The following is a 16,624-nucleotide window of genomic DNA, read 5'->3' as shown; positions in this document are numbered from 1 at the left end:
TGACAGTTTCAGTATGTTGTGTGGGGTGTGTGAAATGATAACACCTGCATGGCAGTTCCAAAGTGTTGTGCAACACCTGGAAAAAAAAAAAAGATTTCATAAATGGAAAATTCCACACCAGGGGTTTCATTTATAAAACTTTGCTTGGATTTGAGCATGAAAATACATGTGCATCGGAAAAAATATGATTTATAAAATCTGGCGTACACACATTTCCACACAACTTACCTTTACGATCCACAATCGTCTTGTAACTGTGCATATGTGAACGTGTCTCAAAACTTACAATGACATTGCAGATAACATGTGTATTAATGGAATGTCACTGCTTACGATTAACAAAAGCAACTTCATTTTCACTTAGGTGCCTTTATTTCATTATGAGGAGAGTAAATTGCTAGGATTATTATTATTACTATTATTTTGATTTTATTGATTTCATTAAAATCAAATAACATCCATCCATCCATCCATTGTCTCCCGCTTATCCGAGGTCGGGTCGCGGGGGCAGCAGCTTGAGCAGAGATGCCCAGACTTCCCTCTCCCCGGCCACTTCTTCTAGCTCTTCCGGGAGAATCCCAAGGCGTTCCCAGGCCAGTCGAGAGACATAGTCCCTCCAACGTGTCCTGAATAGACTTTTCCAGGGAGGCTGAGGAGTGTGATCCCTCTGTAGTTGGAACACACCCTCCGGTCCCCCTTCTTAAAGAGGGGGACCACCACCCCAGTCTGCCAATCCAGAGGCACTGTCCCTGATGTCCATGCGATGTTGCAGAGGCGTGTCAACCAAGACAGTCCTACAACATCCAGAGCCTTGAGGAACTCCGGGCATATCTCATCCACCCCCGGGGCCCTGCCACCAAGGAGTTTTTTGACCACCTCGGTGACCTCAGTCCCAGAGATGGGGGAGCCCACCTCTGAGTCCCCAGGCTCTGCTTCCTCATTGGAAGGCATGTTAATGGGATTGAGGAGGTCTTCGAAGTACTCCCCCCACCGACCCACAACGTCCCGAGTCGAGGTCAGCAGCGCACCATCCCCACCATATACAGTGTTGACACTGCACTGCTTCCCCTTCCTGAGACGCCGGATGGTGGACCAGAATCTCCTCGAAGCCGTCCGAAAGTCGTTCTCCATGGCCTCCCCAAACTCCTCCCACGCCCGAGTTTTTGCCTCAGCAACCACCAAAGCCGCATTCCGCTTGGCCTGCCGGTACCTATCAGCTGCCTCCAGGGTCCCACAGGACAAAAGGGTCCCGTAGGACTCCTTCTTCAGCTTGACGGCATCCTTCACCACCGGTGTCCACCAACGGGTTCGGGGATTGCCGCCACGACAGGCACCGACCACCTTACGGCCACAGCTCCGGTCAGCCGCCTCAACAATAGAGGCACGGAACATGGCCCATTCGGACTCGATGTCCCCCACCTCCCTCGGGACATGGTCGAAGTTCTGCCGGAGGTGGGAGTTGAAGCTACTTCTGACAGGGGGCTCTGCCAGACGTTCCCAGCAGACCCTCACAACACGTTTGGGCCTACCACGCCTGACCGGCATCCTCCCCCACCATCGAAGCCAACTCACCACCAGGTGGTGATCAGTTGACAGCTCCGCCCCTCTTTTCACCCGAGTGTCCAAGACATGTGGCCGCAAGTCAGACGACACGACCACAAAGTCGATCATCGAACTCAGGCCTAGGGTGTCCTGGTGCCAAGTGCACATATGAACACCCCTATGCTTGAACATGGTGTTCATTATGGACAATCCGTGACGAGCACAGAAGTCCAATAACAAAACACCGCTCGGGTTCAGATCGGGGGGGCCATTCCTCCCAATCACACCCTTCCAGGTCTCACTGTCATTGCCCACGTGAGCATTGAAGTCTCCCAGCAGAACGAGGGAGTCCCCAGAAGGTATGCCCTCTAGCACCCCCTCCAGGGACTCCAAAAAGGGTGGGTACTCCGAACTGCTGTTCGGTGCATACGCACAAACAACAGTTAGGACCCGTCCCCCCACCCGAAGGTGAAGGGAGGCTACCCTCTCGTCCACCGGGGTAAACCCCAATGTACAGGCTCCAAGTCGGGGGGCAATAAGTATACCCACACCCGCTCGGCGCCTCTCACCGGGGGCAACTCCAGAGTGGTACAGAGTCCAGCCCCTCTCAAGGAGATTGGTTCCAGAGTCCAAGCTGTGTGTCGAGGTGAGTCCGACTATATCTAGCCGGAACCTCTCAACTTCGCACACTAGCTCAGGCTCCTTCCCCTTCAGAGAGGTGACATTCCACGTCCCAAGAGCCAGCTTCTGTAGCCGAGGATCGGACCGCCAAGGTCCCCGCCTTCGGCCACCACCCAACTCACACTGCACCCGACCTCCTTGGCCCCTCCCATAGGTGGTGAGCCCATGGGAAGGGGGACCCACGTTGCCTCTTCGGGCTGTGCCCGGCCGAGCCCCATGGGTGCAGGCCCGGCCACCAGGCGCTCGCCATCGAGCCCCACCTCCAGGCCTGGCTCCAGAGTGGGGCCCCGGTGACCCGCGTCCGGGCAAGGGAAAACGGTGTCCAAAGTTTTCATTCATCATAGAAGGTTTGAACCGCTCTTTGTCTCATCCCTCACCTAGGACCAGTTTGCCTTGGGTGGCCCTACCAGGGGCATAAAGCCCCGGACAACAGAGCTCCTAGGATCATTGGGACACGCAAACCCCTCCACCACGATAAGGTGGCAGTTAAAGGAGGGGATCAAATAACATTCCATACAAATAAGTCAAGTTTTACAAAAATAGGTTTGAAACAAATGAACCCCTACCCCTGAGAAAGAGACATAGGCCAGCAGAGTAAAACTTAAAGCTAGTAAAAATAAGTAAATAGATAAATTAATAAATGAATAAAGACAAATACCGAAAGAAAAAAGAGGGGAGAGAATCTGCTTCCTTAATTTAAATGCTTATTCTAAAATGTTATTGATTAGATCCTGCCAGGTTTTGAAAAAGTTTACAAATTGCTTAGATTATGTTAGGAAACTGGACACTGCTACAAATTGTCTTTTGTATCTTGGTAATTTTTTTTCTGTTAAATTTTTTTTTTTGTTTTTGTATGTACGCCCACTCCATATGACAATTGAATGTAGCACCTCATCAATTAGTTAATGGCTTCCTCTGGGATGATAAAGTCTACCTAATCTAAAGTATAGTTAAGAACCTTGCACATTGTATGGTAATTACACGTATAATATGGTGTAATAACAAAACTAGAAAGAGTGTCAAGGTATTGAGGTGTAAATTGAGCAAACTCAGATTAATGATGAAAAGTAGCAAAAGAAAAAAAAACAACAAAAAAAAAAAAAAACTGGTGCAGAATGTCACCACTACAATGTTGACTGCTTGGGTTTTTAATAATGCCCTTGGCTAAAGAAATCTGTCTTCCATTGGATCATGGACTAGATAGAATGTCGGCTTCTGGTGTCTTCCCTGGTCATATAGCAACATGGGCTGGAGCCGTGCCCTGCAGGGTGGAAGTGCCGTCAGAGTTCGCCTGAATAGCCCTCTTCCACTCTAAGGGAAACAATACAGATGAAATTAATGACTGTGCTTCACCCTTATCCTTCCCTGCTACTCCCCGAGAAAAAGCCAGGCTATTCATGCAGCTTACGTGTTTATCAATGGCCAACTCGAGAAATATAAGCACAAGCCTAATGTATTGCATTCAGTCTTTTTGCAATAATAATGTTTCTTTTACCCACTTTTTGAATAAACACCTCATGCATTGACTTTCCCAACAAAAGGACCTGTGCCTCCCCTTCCAGAACCTGAAATAGATTAAGTGGGAAGGAGAGTGTTATTTTAACATAAAAAATATGGAAAAAGATGTGGAATATGGAAGAATTAGCTTTGAGATGTGGAGAATAAAATCAAACATTTATTTAGTGTGACATTATTTCAGTTGTGGACGAAAGATCTGTATAACCATTTCACATTTTGAATTTAAGCATCACTATGTTTCATCTAAAGAATTGGATACAGTGCTCATTGGGAATTATGGTGACAGCAACAAAAACTTCATTGTTTAACATTTCATTGTTATATTACAAGAAAGATAAAAGAAGTGTCTAATTTTATTAGTATTATTACTAGTGAAGTACAGAAGATTTATATGCTGTTCATGATATACAGTATTAAATACAATACACGGTGAGTAAAAATTATGTTAACACTAATGGTACTGCTATGTATATACTTATATACAATTTTTGTGGACAATGTGGCACATTTGTTGAACATGATGGGGAACAGGTTGAGACATTCCTGTAAATCATCTTGCACATATGAAGTATGTTATGTGAATAAGTTGTTTCCACCATTCAAATGTTAACATCATTTTGACTCACATACACTCAAAAATGTCACTATATTGTGTATTTCACAAGAACTTTACCAATAATATAAAAATGTACTGTTGTTTATTTTTTCAGATACTCTATAGACAGACATACTGATCTAGATAGAAATTTCAATATAGACTCTGGAAATGGCTCCATTTCAATGTTGAAGTCTCTTGATCGTGAAGCATCTTCCTGGCACAATATTACAGTCATTGCCACTGAAATAAGTAAGTTTCAAGGGGTGATAAAAGTGAAGTTCAATATGAAATATATTTGAAAAAATGCCTCAGTTGCAACTTTAGTTAATGTGTTAAAAGCAAGTACATATAAAGCTGCACATTATTTCAGTAAGACCAATTCATCCTTATCTAATTGCAATGTTTTCAGTGTTGATTAGTGGTGTGTTTAGTTTTAATGTATTTACTGAACTTGTAGGTATCAATTAAGTTTTTTAATGAGTGTATGCTTCTGATATTTTCTAGAATTTCATGTTGGTTGTGTATGCAATGTATGACTGCAGTGTGCACAAAATAAATAGATAGTTTCATACTTTATGATCCCAAAGGGAATCTGCGGCATTTCCACAGTTGACATAAAAGCTACAAATACACTTGAGAATAATGACAGCTTCTAAAAAACAGCTTCATTAGTGGTTCCTGGAGCTCTGTGATAAAATGAGCTTTGTGTGGAATGTGCTCCTCAGATTTACCAGTGTATCTTGGTTATGGCTTCTATATTTGCAGCCCAATTCAGTTGTTTATTCAGGTTTGCTCTCAGGTAATTATACTCGACTTTTTTACTTTGGATGAATTCCAGAATTAGGGTAACAGTATATGTACCACCGAGCACTTTTAAAAAATATTTTATTCAATTTATGAATGAATTAGACACATAAACACAGAAAAGCATTCAGTGCTATTTTCAAAAATCTGTTCAATATGAAATCAAATCACTTTCAGACCCTGCCCTCCCCCTCCCCCCACCTTTGCACAGACAGCTATATGGACAAAAAAGCCGAGTATTCACTGCTTCCCCACATACAGTATAATGAGACATCAAAAAATGCTCAAGGCCTATCTTCTTTATCTTAAAACAGCATTAAGGAATTCATACCTAATTCTAAAATGCCTTTGGGCTATTTCTTGTACAGAACATACAATCCTTTTTCATTTCTGACTGAGTAAGAAAAGACGACAAGCGGGTAATGTGGTTTAAAATATTGCTATAGATTTTCCATGACAGAATGTTATTCTATTTAGTGTTAACCTTGAAAAATGCTATCAAAGGATCTGGACTGAATTGTGAATCCAAAACTACCTGACCAATAAAAAAAGATTACTTTTGAGTCTAGGGTCTTCACAAAACATATTTCCTAGAGAGGCAGGAGTTGTTAATTTACAATTAAGGTCTTGTCCTGGCTGTATTTCAAAATAGCCAAAAGTTATAATTAACATCATATTTTGCACAGATTGTAGAAGCCTGTCACTTACCGATAAGTAGGTTTCATACACTTTTAATGAGTCTACATATGGTACATGTTTCATACACATTTACTGAATGCAGCATTTAGTACACTCCATGTATGTTCTAGCTTTGAAGGAAGAAATAGTTCTGGTATGGAGGCAGTTAATAGAATTTTTCTGATGAAAGTGTGGCTTTGAATTTACATATTTTCCCATAAAATTGTAATTTACTATTCCAAAATATTGCTTGTTATTCCTAGAGTACAAGTTTTTGATTAAATACTTTAAATTATGGCTACTTTCTACTTTTTCTCCTAGATAATCCAAAGCAGATGAGCCGTGTTCCAGTTTTCATTAAAGTTTTGGATGTTAATGACAATGCTCCTGAATTTGCCATGTTTTATGAGACGTTTGTATGTGAAAATGTAAAAGCTGGACAGGTAATTATTTTGTTTATTAATCTTAATCTTTAATGGATAATTATAAGACAGAGTAACACACATTTAAACAGTTTTTTTTTGTAGTTTATCACAAAGCTGTAGAATTCATATAAACTTTCAATTGCAATTTAAGACTCAGGTTGACTTAAGTTGGGGAACAACAGTTTATACTGCACTAATTGATTTATTCCACGCTCAGTACTGATTTTAGCTTATGGCAATTTAGGCAAGAAATGTGTGAAAGTTGCTTGCTTAAAAAAATGGATCCAATCACATTATGAACGCTGAATGCAGTCATTTCTTAACATGATTTCTAATACTTTTGTTTTGCTAAGTAGTTAAGTGAATTTCAAACTATTTTGGCAGTCGGCAACAGAATAAGTTCTTTCTTAGAGTGGAAAAAAATTATAAACTGTTCATTTGTTCAGTATTTGCTTGATTCAGTGTGCTCAATTTTGTTTATAAGAACACAGTGATAGCAGCAGCTAATAATCTTATGCAACATTTGTCCTGATTAATGCCAAGTATGCTGTGAATAATTTAAATTAAAGTTGACTGCCTCTACAAAAATATCTCAGAAGGTCAAGTGCTGTTAACAAAGTGGAATGGACATCATTACAAAGAAATGCAGCGTTTTATGTATTAACACAAATTACATATGATCCTGATCCAGATAAGCAGAGTGGCAAATAGATGGAGTTATAGTATGTAGTATAAACTGGGCAGAAAAAAATGAAGTTACATTTGTCAAAGTTCTTGATTTAAACAAGAAAATATTTAAAGAATTTTTAAGGTTTGCATTCTGAAATAATGATTTTATATCTGAAAGCCACACTTTCCCTTGGCACTGTAAATAAGCCAAGGACTTAAAGTTGCACACTGAATAACAAAAGGAACACATATTCTCACGATGGTAGGATTAACTTCACAGCAGAAACATATCTCTTGCCTTTGTACAACAAATGTGATGGTTTTGTTTTCGTGTTTTCATTGCAACAGCTTAACATCTTTTTACTTTAAACAACAATTCTGGGACAACTCATCTACCTGGCAAGATTCCGAAACTCACAGTCACACATTTGTTTAGAAATTTATTATAACATTTTATTAACTATGCTACTAACAGTAATAAATTACAATTAAAATAATAACACTCTTGAAATGTGTTTATTTCATTTTTCATTGATTTATATCATGATAAAAAGCCATATAATATTTTTTATAACATGTAGTCTGTTGATTGCAGCGTAAAACAGATGTCTAAACAAACCCACTGTCACACATTGGTTTAGGAATTGATTATACACATGCTTTTAACAGTCTTTTAATTATGCTATTAACACAAATAAATTAGCATTAAAATAACACTCTTGAAATATGTTCATTTCATTTTTCATTGTTTTATATCATGCTTAAAAGGCGCATAATATATTTTATAACAATGCAGATTGTTAATAGCTGCTTAAAACAGATGTCTAATCCAAAGTGTTAAAAAATGGACAAGTTTTATATTTCTAACTTACTGTAGATGTGCCATATTAGTAGGTAACGCCAAATCAGTGTGTACACCGAGGCAGAAGAAAAGTTTCACAGGATTCTACACCATGTCAATAAATATTTCAGCAAAAATGAACAACAGCTAAACTGGTTGATGGAGTTGACAGATTTGATATCGAGCTAATGCATCACATGCCTCCTGCTAGTGAGGGAATTCCTAACAATTTGCTATGAAGTTGTTATTTATTAAAATGAAATTGGAAAACTGAAGCTAAACTTGTAGGTTACTGAAATGCTAATAAAAACTGGAATGAGGAAATTTAACGAGAAATTATATATACTGCCTATTAAAGGCCAGCTTGGCCCTGTAGTAAAATTAAGATTTTGTATCAAACCAACTAAGACATACTTGCCTCTTTATTTTATTACAACAGAAATGAGACTAAAAACATATTTTGTCAACCTCAGCCTCAGTCTGTTTTTAGTCAGTCTATAAACACTGTATTTTTTATTTGAATGGCACACCATAGTATGTGTACATATTTATGGAATCATCAGACTGTGGTAATAAAACTACAAACCAGGTTTTAAGTGATAACATTGAACCAAAAGGTTGATAGTGAGAATGGATGTGTAAAGATTTGTGCTAGCCTGTGGACCACAGCACATTCAAATACTATCTCTTCGTTAACTTAATCTGCCCATATTCTACACATTAATATTTCTATCTCTTTGCGCGCGCTTTAAATACATGGATGGTGTTGAGTATTTAAGAAGTTACTGAAAATAAACCTGATTGACTGTGACATTACACTGCATTTTTCCTTAGTAAACAGTACATCATACATAATCTGTGAATGTTATTTCTGTTTTATATCCAGCTGATACAAACTATAAGTGCTGTGGATACAGATGAGCCTCTTATTGGACACAAATTCTTCTTTAGTTTAAATAGTGAAAATCCTAACTTTACAATCTCTGACAATGAAGGTATGTCCTATTTATCCATCTGTTTGTTGTGCTATAATTTGTTCTCCTAACATTTTAGAGTTTATTTCAGTGTTCATTTTATCATTAAAATCACATATATTTTTAATAGCAAATAAACAAATTATGAAAGTTGATATTGTACCTCATTATGAAAATATATTGGTGTATTGTTGGTGAAGCTGGTAAACCAACAATAAATGAGAATTAATTTCTGAAGTATATTTATATAAAAGTATATGAATTTGTGATTAAAAATATACATTCACAGCATATATTGTGTAAAATCAAATACACCAACCCATAACTTGTAAATGACAATGTTTGAAATAGGAAATGTACATTTGGTATAAAATGGACCAGACACCTGGGGTGTGACATTATTTGGGATAGATAGATAGATAGATAGATAGATAGATAGATAGATAGATAGATAGATAGATAGATAGATAGATAGATAGATAGATAGATAGATAGATAGATAGAATATGGTCTATTATATTTTGATAAAGCCTTATGTGTTCATTTTAAACTATACTAGGGGGTTCCCCCCTGCTCGCTTCGCTTGACTACCCCTGTGGCCTGAGCATCTCTGCTGCTCGCATTGTGAAGAGGGAGATGCAGTCACTCTTCCAAAACCCCCTCTTAAACGGTGATACAATGGGAAACAAATAGTTTTTTTTGTTCGTTCCTTTTTGCTCAATCAGCTGCTGGCTTGCTTGCTGCTGCTGTGGTGCCGCGTGATCTGCATCTCGCATGGCACTTCAAACATTTAAAAGCCTGTACAGCAGCTGTCCTACTCTTTGTCTTTTATTTCCGGCCCCAGGCATGGTTAAATCTCTTGGCACAAAGTCTCGTCTTGCGGGACGTGAGTTCTTGATATTTTTTTAGTTTATAATCTAAAATAGAATAAGAATCTGAAAATCTAACAACATCACATTATAGTTATTAATTCTGAAACGAATGATACCAAACATATATATGTAGGTTTTAAAATAAGCCCGATTTAAAGCGTGACAAAAAAATGACATAAAAACGTCACTTAAAATCGTTGCACAAAATTGTTGCACTTTTAGGCTTAGAATTTTATATATTGAGAGCAGATTTATCCATTTCTGTTTGTGTTTGCTTTATTTTGTTTTCACCGGATGTCATGGAGAGGCACTGTCAACAGTGTTGTTGCTAGATCATATATCCAATAATATATGTGTAATATGTAAAGAATTTATACCAAGTGGCTCAGAGGCCTGAATTTTACAAATTAGAGAAACTACACTTAAGGGAAATTAATTATTATGTAAAGTGGTTGACATAACAAAAATGTAACAGTCTGATAAAAAAATAATCATAAAATGGGATATTATTCTTTAAGATAAATAATAAAATCTAGAGTTTAGCTGGAATAAAAATCAAAGGAAAATATGAGGATTAAAAACACAAATCAAGTGTTATAGAAGTTGTGATGTGTACTGTAGTGTTTGAAAATCCATCCATTATCCAACCTGCTATATCCTAACTACAGGGTCACGGGGGTCTGCTGGAGCCAATCCCAGCCAACACAGGGCGCAAGGCAGGAAAAAAACCTTGGGCAGGGCGCCAGCCCACCACAGGGCACACACACCAAGGACAATTTAGGATCGCCAATGCACCTAACCTGCATGTCTTTGGACTGTGGGAGGAAACCCACGCAGACACGGGAAGAACATGCAAACTCCACGCAGGGAGGACCCGGGAAGTGAACCCAGGTCTCCTAACAGCGAGGCAGCAACTCTACCACTGCACCACCATGCTGCCCCCAGTGCTTGAAAATGAAAAAGAAAATCCTGTGTTTCTGAGTGAGGATAACATTTCATTCCTAAATAAGAGAAAGAAAAGAAATCCTGCTGGCTATAAAGAAAATCTGGGTGTTTAGATTATCAAAAGAAAAAATGAGTGCTTGTAGGACAAAGATCTAAAACACAAAGAGAATCTATAGTTTCAAGCATGGAGAACTAACAGAATTTGATTTTTAAACAAACTTTACAATTTGATGTTTCAAGAAATTAGGAAGTGCAGTGTTTGGTAAAGAGTGTTAAAGAAAAAAAGACCACATAACTGCTGGTGCTTATTAAATCAGAATTATTTAGTTTGTGGGGAATTTGACCATAGTTAAGTCTTGTGCATGTAGATACTGTAGTTGTTATGTGCTCAAACCACCAATTTTGTGCTATTGCCTCCTCAGAAATCTCTTGCAACTTAGCACTTTCTCATAACTGGTGGTTCCTAAATCTGTGACTATGTTTGCCTGTTTTTAACAAGTTTTGGTTGAAAGCTGACAGAGATGGGAGTAGATTCATACCTAGTGGCATGGATCGTGGACTATCTTACAGACAGACCTCAGTATGTGCGTCTTGGGAACTGCACGTCTGACATTGTGGTCAGCAACACAGGAGCACCACAAGGGACTGTACTTTCTCCGGTCCTGTTCAGCCTATATACATCGGACTTCCAATACAACTCTGGAGTCCTGCCACGTGCAAAAGTTTGCTGATGACACTGCTATCGTGGGGTGCATCAGGAGTGGGCAGGAGGAGGAGTATAGGGACCTAATTAATGAGTTTGTTAAATGGTGCGACTCAAACCACCTACACCTGAACACCAGCAAAACCAAGGAGCTGGTGGTGGATTTTAGGAGGCCCAGACTCCTCATGGACCCCGTGATCATCAGAGGTGACTGTGTGCAGATGGTGCAGACCTATAAATAACTGGGAGTGCAGCTGGATGATAAATTAGACTGGACTGCCAATACTGATGCTCTGTGTAAGAAAGGACAGAGCCGGTTATACTTCCTTAGAAGGCTGGCGTCCTTCAACATCTGCAATAAGATGCTGCAGATGTTCTATCAGACGGTTGTGGCGAGCGCCCTCTTCTATGTGGTGGTGTGCTGGGGAGGCAGCATTAAGAAGAAAGACGCCTCACGCCTGGACAAACTGGTGAGGAAGGCAGGCTCTATTGTTAGCATGGAGCTGTACAGTTTGACATCTAAGTTATTATCAAGCTTTGAACTGCTATTTGCTTGCCTACCGATGTGGCTCTGAAAATGTTTTTTTTTATAAAATTTTAAATACTGCTGTAGGTCAACCATTCCTTTGCAGATGTTTGCTTTTCCTGCATAATGTTTCATTATCGTGAAGCTGAACTTCCCAGCTGCCCACTTTTTCTTTAGTTAATGTTTATTACTGTGGGTCCAGAACCTAAATAAAGTAACACTTTATCTTCAAAAAAGCATAATAAACATATGCAATTTTATTGAAAATGTATGTATGTAAATATGTATGTATTTATTTAGTTTCTAAATTAAGTGATTTTGCACTACAAAAAAATTGCAAGGTTGAACAGATTATTATAGATTATTATTATTATAGAGTGTTATAGAGAAGTGCTGCATGTTAATCTGAACATTGAGAATGTGACATGAATATCAATTGGTTAAGGCAGCCATCAATAGTTGGCATAGAAGCATGAATTCCTTAAATACACAGTATATATACAGTATAGGAAGCATGAAAGAAAAGATGTTGGCAAAGTTAATGGCATAGAATTGTGTTGCTTCAGTAAACTGTTAAAGAGACCAATATATAGGAGCTGTTTCAGTTCACCACCAAAAACTTTACATGCCTTAAATGAATATTGTCCAGTATAAGGGCCAAACATGAAGAAATAGCAAGACAAATAATCTCTAAAGAGCATTAAACTGCCTTAGTTTTTTATTGTTATTAATACGGTGGTCAAAAACCTTTAGAACAAAATGTATACACATTTTCTCTGTACATACAGCTAAGACTTTAAAATATTTTTTAAAATTTTTCCTGTTGACAAAATATGGCCTGAAGAGAATCAAGCTAGTATGACCTATAATATTAAGCATTAAATGCATATTTCTTGTGATTTTTAAACTCCTATGAATCTCAATCATTGGAAAAATTGTTGTGTATGTTAATAACATAAATAATTGAATAAAATAGGATTTAAGTATTTTACATTCATAATTATTGTGAAAAATTCCTTTGAAGTAAACTATTTTAGTTTCTATGTTTTTCATGTGCTTAAGTCTTTTAATTTTAAATGATATGTGATATATTTACAGATAACACAGCCAGCATTTTGACAAGAAAAAGTGGATTTAGCCGACGGGAAATGGCAACCTATTTTTTACCAGTTGTTATCTCTGACAGTGACTATCCTATCCAAAGCAGCACAAGCACATTAACTATTCAAGTGTGTGCCTGTGACAGCAGAGGTAACATGCAATCATGCAATGTGGAAGCATTGATCCTTCCTGCTGGTTTGAGTACAGGAGCACTTATTGCCATTCTGCTCTGCATAATTATACTTCTTAGTAAGTAAAGTTTCTTTTACTTAGATATTTGATCACTGCATTTAGATTAAAATGTTACTCCTAATAAACTGCTAAAATCACTGATTTAGTATTGCTTGATTGAAAAGCTAGTCATATCTATCTCATTATTTATATGGTTTTATTTCCTTTTTAGTTTCTTATATATTTTTCTCTTTCTTTGTATATTGTATTGAACATAAGCTAAAAATGTGACATTCAGTCATCACTAAAGATTTATAACTACACTGCACTTAAAAAAAGCAAAGTGAGGAAAAGGTCCTCCTGGCAGAGGCATTTTTTTGATAAAATGTGTCATGTTACCAGTTCAGAAAGTTATTTTTTCAATAGTACATCTTGTAATTTTTATTATTCATTTATTTTAAGTTCAAAATAACAAGTGGAAATCAAACTGTTTAATTTCTCTTTTAAAGATTCCTTGTCATTTAAAAAATGTTTTTACCTAAACCTAATTATTTCCCGGCAGTAGGACAGACTAGCAACATCTTCTACCCTAGTTTTATTCTCCCTTCCCATGCTGGATAACACCAGTAATGAAGATGTTGTTTAGTATGAATGATTCTATAGCTTTTCTATTTTTTCATGTAAGATTTTGTATTTTTAATTTTATGATTTTAAAAATAAATTTGAAATATTTCATACAATTTGAATCTGTCAATACATTTCCTTAATTTGAAGGATAAGATCAGCATTTTTTAAGTAAAAGTTATCTTTATTTATCTTTATTGTACACTTTAGTTTACCTTGGGAATTTTTGTTCTTAAGTAAAGCATTTTTTATACATTTAAAAAAATACCATACTTTTTCTTGCAGTATAAAATTAAGTCTATAGGGCACCTGTCTAAATGTGAAAAAAGCCTTAACACTTACTGAATATGTCCAGTTCGCATTGGCAAGGGTTTTTAATTTCACAAAGTATGCCTTCTGCGTTCCTTACATGTTTATTACAATAGAAGATTTAATATATTCTATAGCAGATTGTTCTATTTTTCCTGAGATAAGGATATGTTACTGTTCGCTTGTCTGTTCACAGTCACTGTCATGGATCAAAGCATCTTTTAAGAACACACTTTTCCATGGCAAATAATAAATCTTGAAAAATGTCAAATCATTTGAAAAGTAAAAAAAAGGGACCTCACTGTACTACTCTTGTAAAAGGTTCACTCCTGTGCCTAAAAAACAAATTTTTTAGCTTAAAACTGAATTGTGGCCTTTGATGTATAAGGTATAAAAGGCTGATCAATGGCCACTGTTGAGCTTAGTTTGAAATGTTCTATTCATTTCAAATCAAAAGGTTGATTATTTCCTTCAGTTTTGGCTGTTTGCTTATTTATTTTTGTTTGTTTGCCTGTTTATTAGTTTCAAGCACTAGATAAGGTGCTGTCCAGGTCTACCTTAAGCAAGAGTACATGGAGGTTGGGATAAGTGTGGCCGACCTAGCCATTAAGTGAAGGCATGTAGTGCTTGGATCACCATACTTGAATTGTCAATGCTGTAGACACATGCTATCATTATAAATTATTATGGTATTTCAATTAAAGAAACATAAAGAACAGGAAATACTATTTTTGGCTCAGCTACAGTTTTTTGATTCAGAAGTTTGCATGGTGTTAGTTTGGACTGTATGATGATCGAGGTTGCACCTTTACTTCACCTCAAACATATTATCATTTAACATGTTTTCTTTCTTAAACATGCACCCAGTTTAATTTATACAACAGAAGTGTTTCTTTTAATTATCCTAAGAGAAATTTGGCACATGTTAAGTTCCTCACTTGCACCTTGCCAAGATATAAAGTAGTAAGTAATGTGTTGTGGCCCATTATATTTAACACATTTTCAATATTTTCATAGTTAAATGTTTCTTTCAAAATGCATTCATAAATACATATGTAAATTAATCATATTCATCTTTTTCTGCAGTTATTGTGGTGCTATTTGCTGCATTAAGAAAACAAAAGAAAAAGGAGCCTTTAATTATTTCTAAAGAAGACGTCAGAGACAACATTGTCAGTTATAATGATGAAGGTGGTGGAGAAGAAGACACCCAAGCCTTTGATATTGGCACATTAAGAAACCCAGAAGTAATGGATACTAATAAACTACGCAGAGATATTATACCAGAAATGCTCTTTCCTTGTCGTAGAGCATCTCCCATTAAAAATAATGCCGATGTCAGAGATTTCATTAACCACAGGTTACATGAAAATGATAATGATCCGACTGCACCACCTTATGACTCTCTTGCAACATATGCCTATGAAGGAAATGGATCTATTGCCGAGTCTTTAAGTTCACTGGAATCAGCTGCCACAGATTGTGATCAAGACTATGATTATCTAAGTAACTGGGGACCACAATTTAAAAAATTAGCAGATATGTACATTGGTAAAGATACAGATAAAGACTCCTAGCTGTATATGTTATAGTTTATAGTTTTTCAGAGCTAAAAAGCACTTGGAATACCATTGAATTGGTGCAGACTCTCCTACTGTAGAAACCTTTAGGAATATAACTATTAGGCCTCTAAACTGTATTCATTCTTCAAGAAATACATAATGTAACAGGCTGTCATTAAAATCATTACCTACATATGCCCCTATCCATATTTATTTGATAAATCTTTAAAGAAAATAAAACAGCCACTATCCAAGGCCTAATGAACTTTTCAGTCCTGTACTCTTTTCCCTTAAAAGGGTTAACTAAATTCAACCCTTATTACACTTATTTTGTAATTCAGTTTAAATTGATAACGAATCTCCTTAACTCTAGGATATTTAACGTGGAAAATGTGTTTTGTATCATAAGGACAGCGGTAGTAGTGTTGAAGTAGGCACTGGTGTTTAAGAAAGAATGTACTCTGCTTTTACTCAAGTATGAGTGGACAACACGTGTAATCTGTATAAAGTTTAAAAATGAAAAGCCTAGTTAATTTCTTCATTATGTTCTATAACAAGTGTTAATGTTTAAGACTGGTAAGATTTAGTAGTCAAAACATGGTTTAAGTCAGTCACTAGATGTACAGTATACAATGTATAAGATTGTGTACCCTACGGAAAATTCTTGTATCACACTGCATACATTCTGTTTGATTGCTAAGTCATATTGTTTTTATATTTATATTTTTATATTTATTTTTTAATAAAACTACAAATACAAGTATTTTTCCTTTTCTTTTGTAAAATCTGTTACTTTATTGAATATAAACTCCTCTTCATTTTTTTTAATTTATTAAAGAAATCTAAATAATTGTGGTTGATGATGAATGCTGAATTTTTCACATTCCTATATTTAGGCTTTATGGTGTAGAACAGACTGTACACTTACATTTTCACTAATTCACTAATGACAACATTGGGCTTTGACTGACACAGAAAGTATTTAAACGTTACTTGTAACACACCATAGTAAATAATCTGATTCCTAGTAAATGAAAATTTTGGTCATTATATTGGAATTTGTATTACTATACTGTATTTC

At 36.8% G+C, this 16,624-nt stretch overlaps 1 protein-coding gene across 1 annotated transcript in view; it reads left to right on the top strand.

Annotated features, from left to right (window-relative positions):
- The window catches only part of LOC114653471 (cadherin-6-like), a 342,207-nt gene extending 325,899 nt beyond the window's left edge, over positions 1-16,308 (top strand). Inside the window, exons 8-12 of the mRNA XM_028803817.2 lie at positions 4,452-4,588; positions 6,143-6,264; positions 8,643-8,751; positions 12,875-13,126; positions 15,068-16,308. Coding sequence (XP_028659650.1) covers positions 4,452-4,588; positions 6,143-6,264; positions 8,643-8,751; positions 12,875-13,126; positions 15,068-15,558 — 1,111 coding nt within the window. The 3' untranslated portion in view covers positions 15,559-16,308. The remainder of the gene's footprint in view (positions 1-4,451; positions 4,589-6,142; positions 6,265-8,642; positions 8,752-12,874; positions 13,127-15,067) is intronic.
- The last annotated feature ends 316 nt before the right edge of the window (positions 16,309-16,624 follow it).

Source organism: Erpetoichthys calabaricus, chromosome 6, assembly GCF_900747795.2.
Source record: "Erpetoichthys calabaricus chromosome 6, fErpCal1.3, whole genome shotgun sequence".
NCBI classification, from domain to species: domain Eukaryota; kingdom Metazoa; phylum Chordata; class Cladistia; order Polypteriformes; family Polypteridae; genus Erpetoichthys; species Erpetoichthys calabaricus.
The sequence above is the reverse complement of the archived record's forward strand: the minus strand, read 5'-3'. Positions and strand labels throughout refer to the sequence as shown.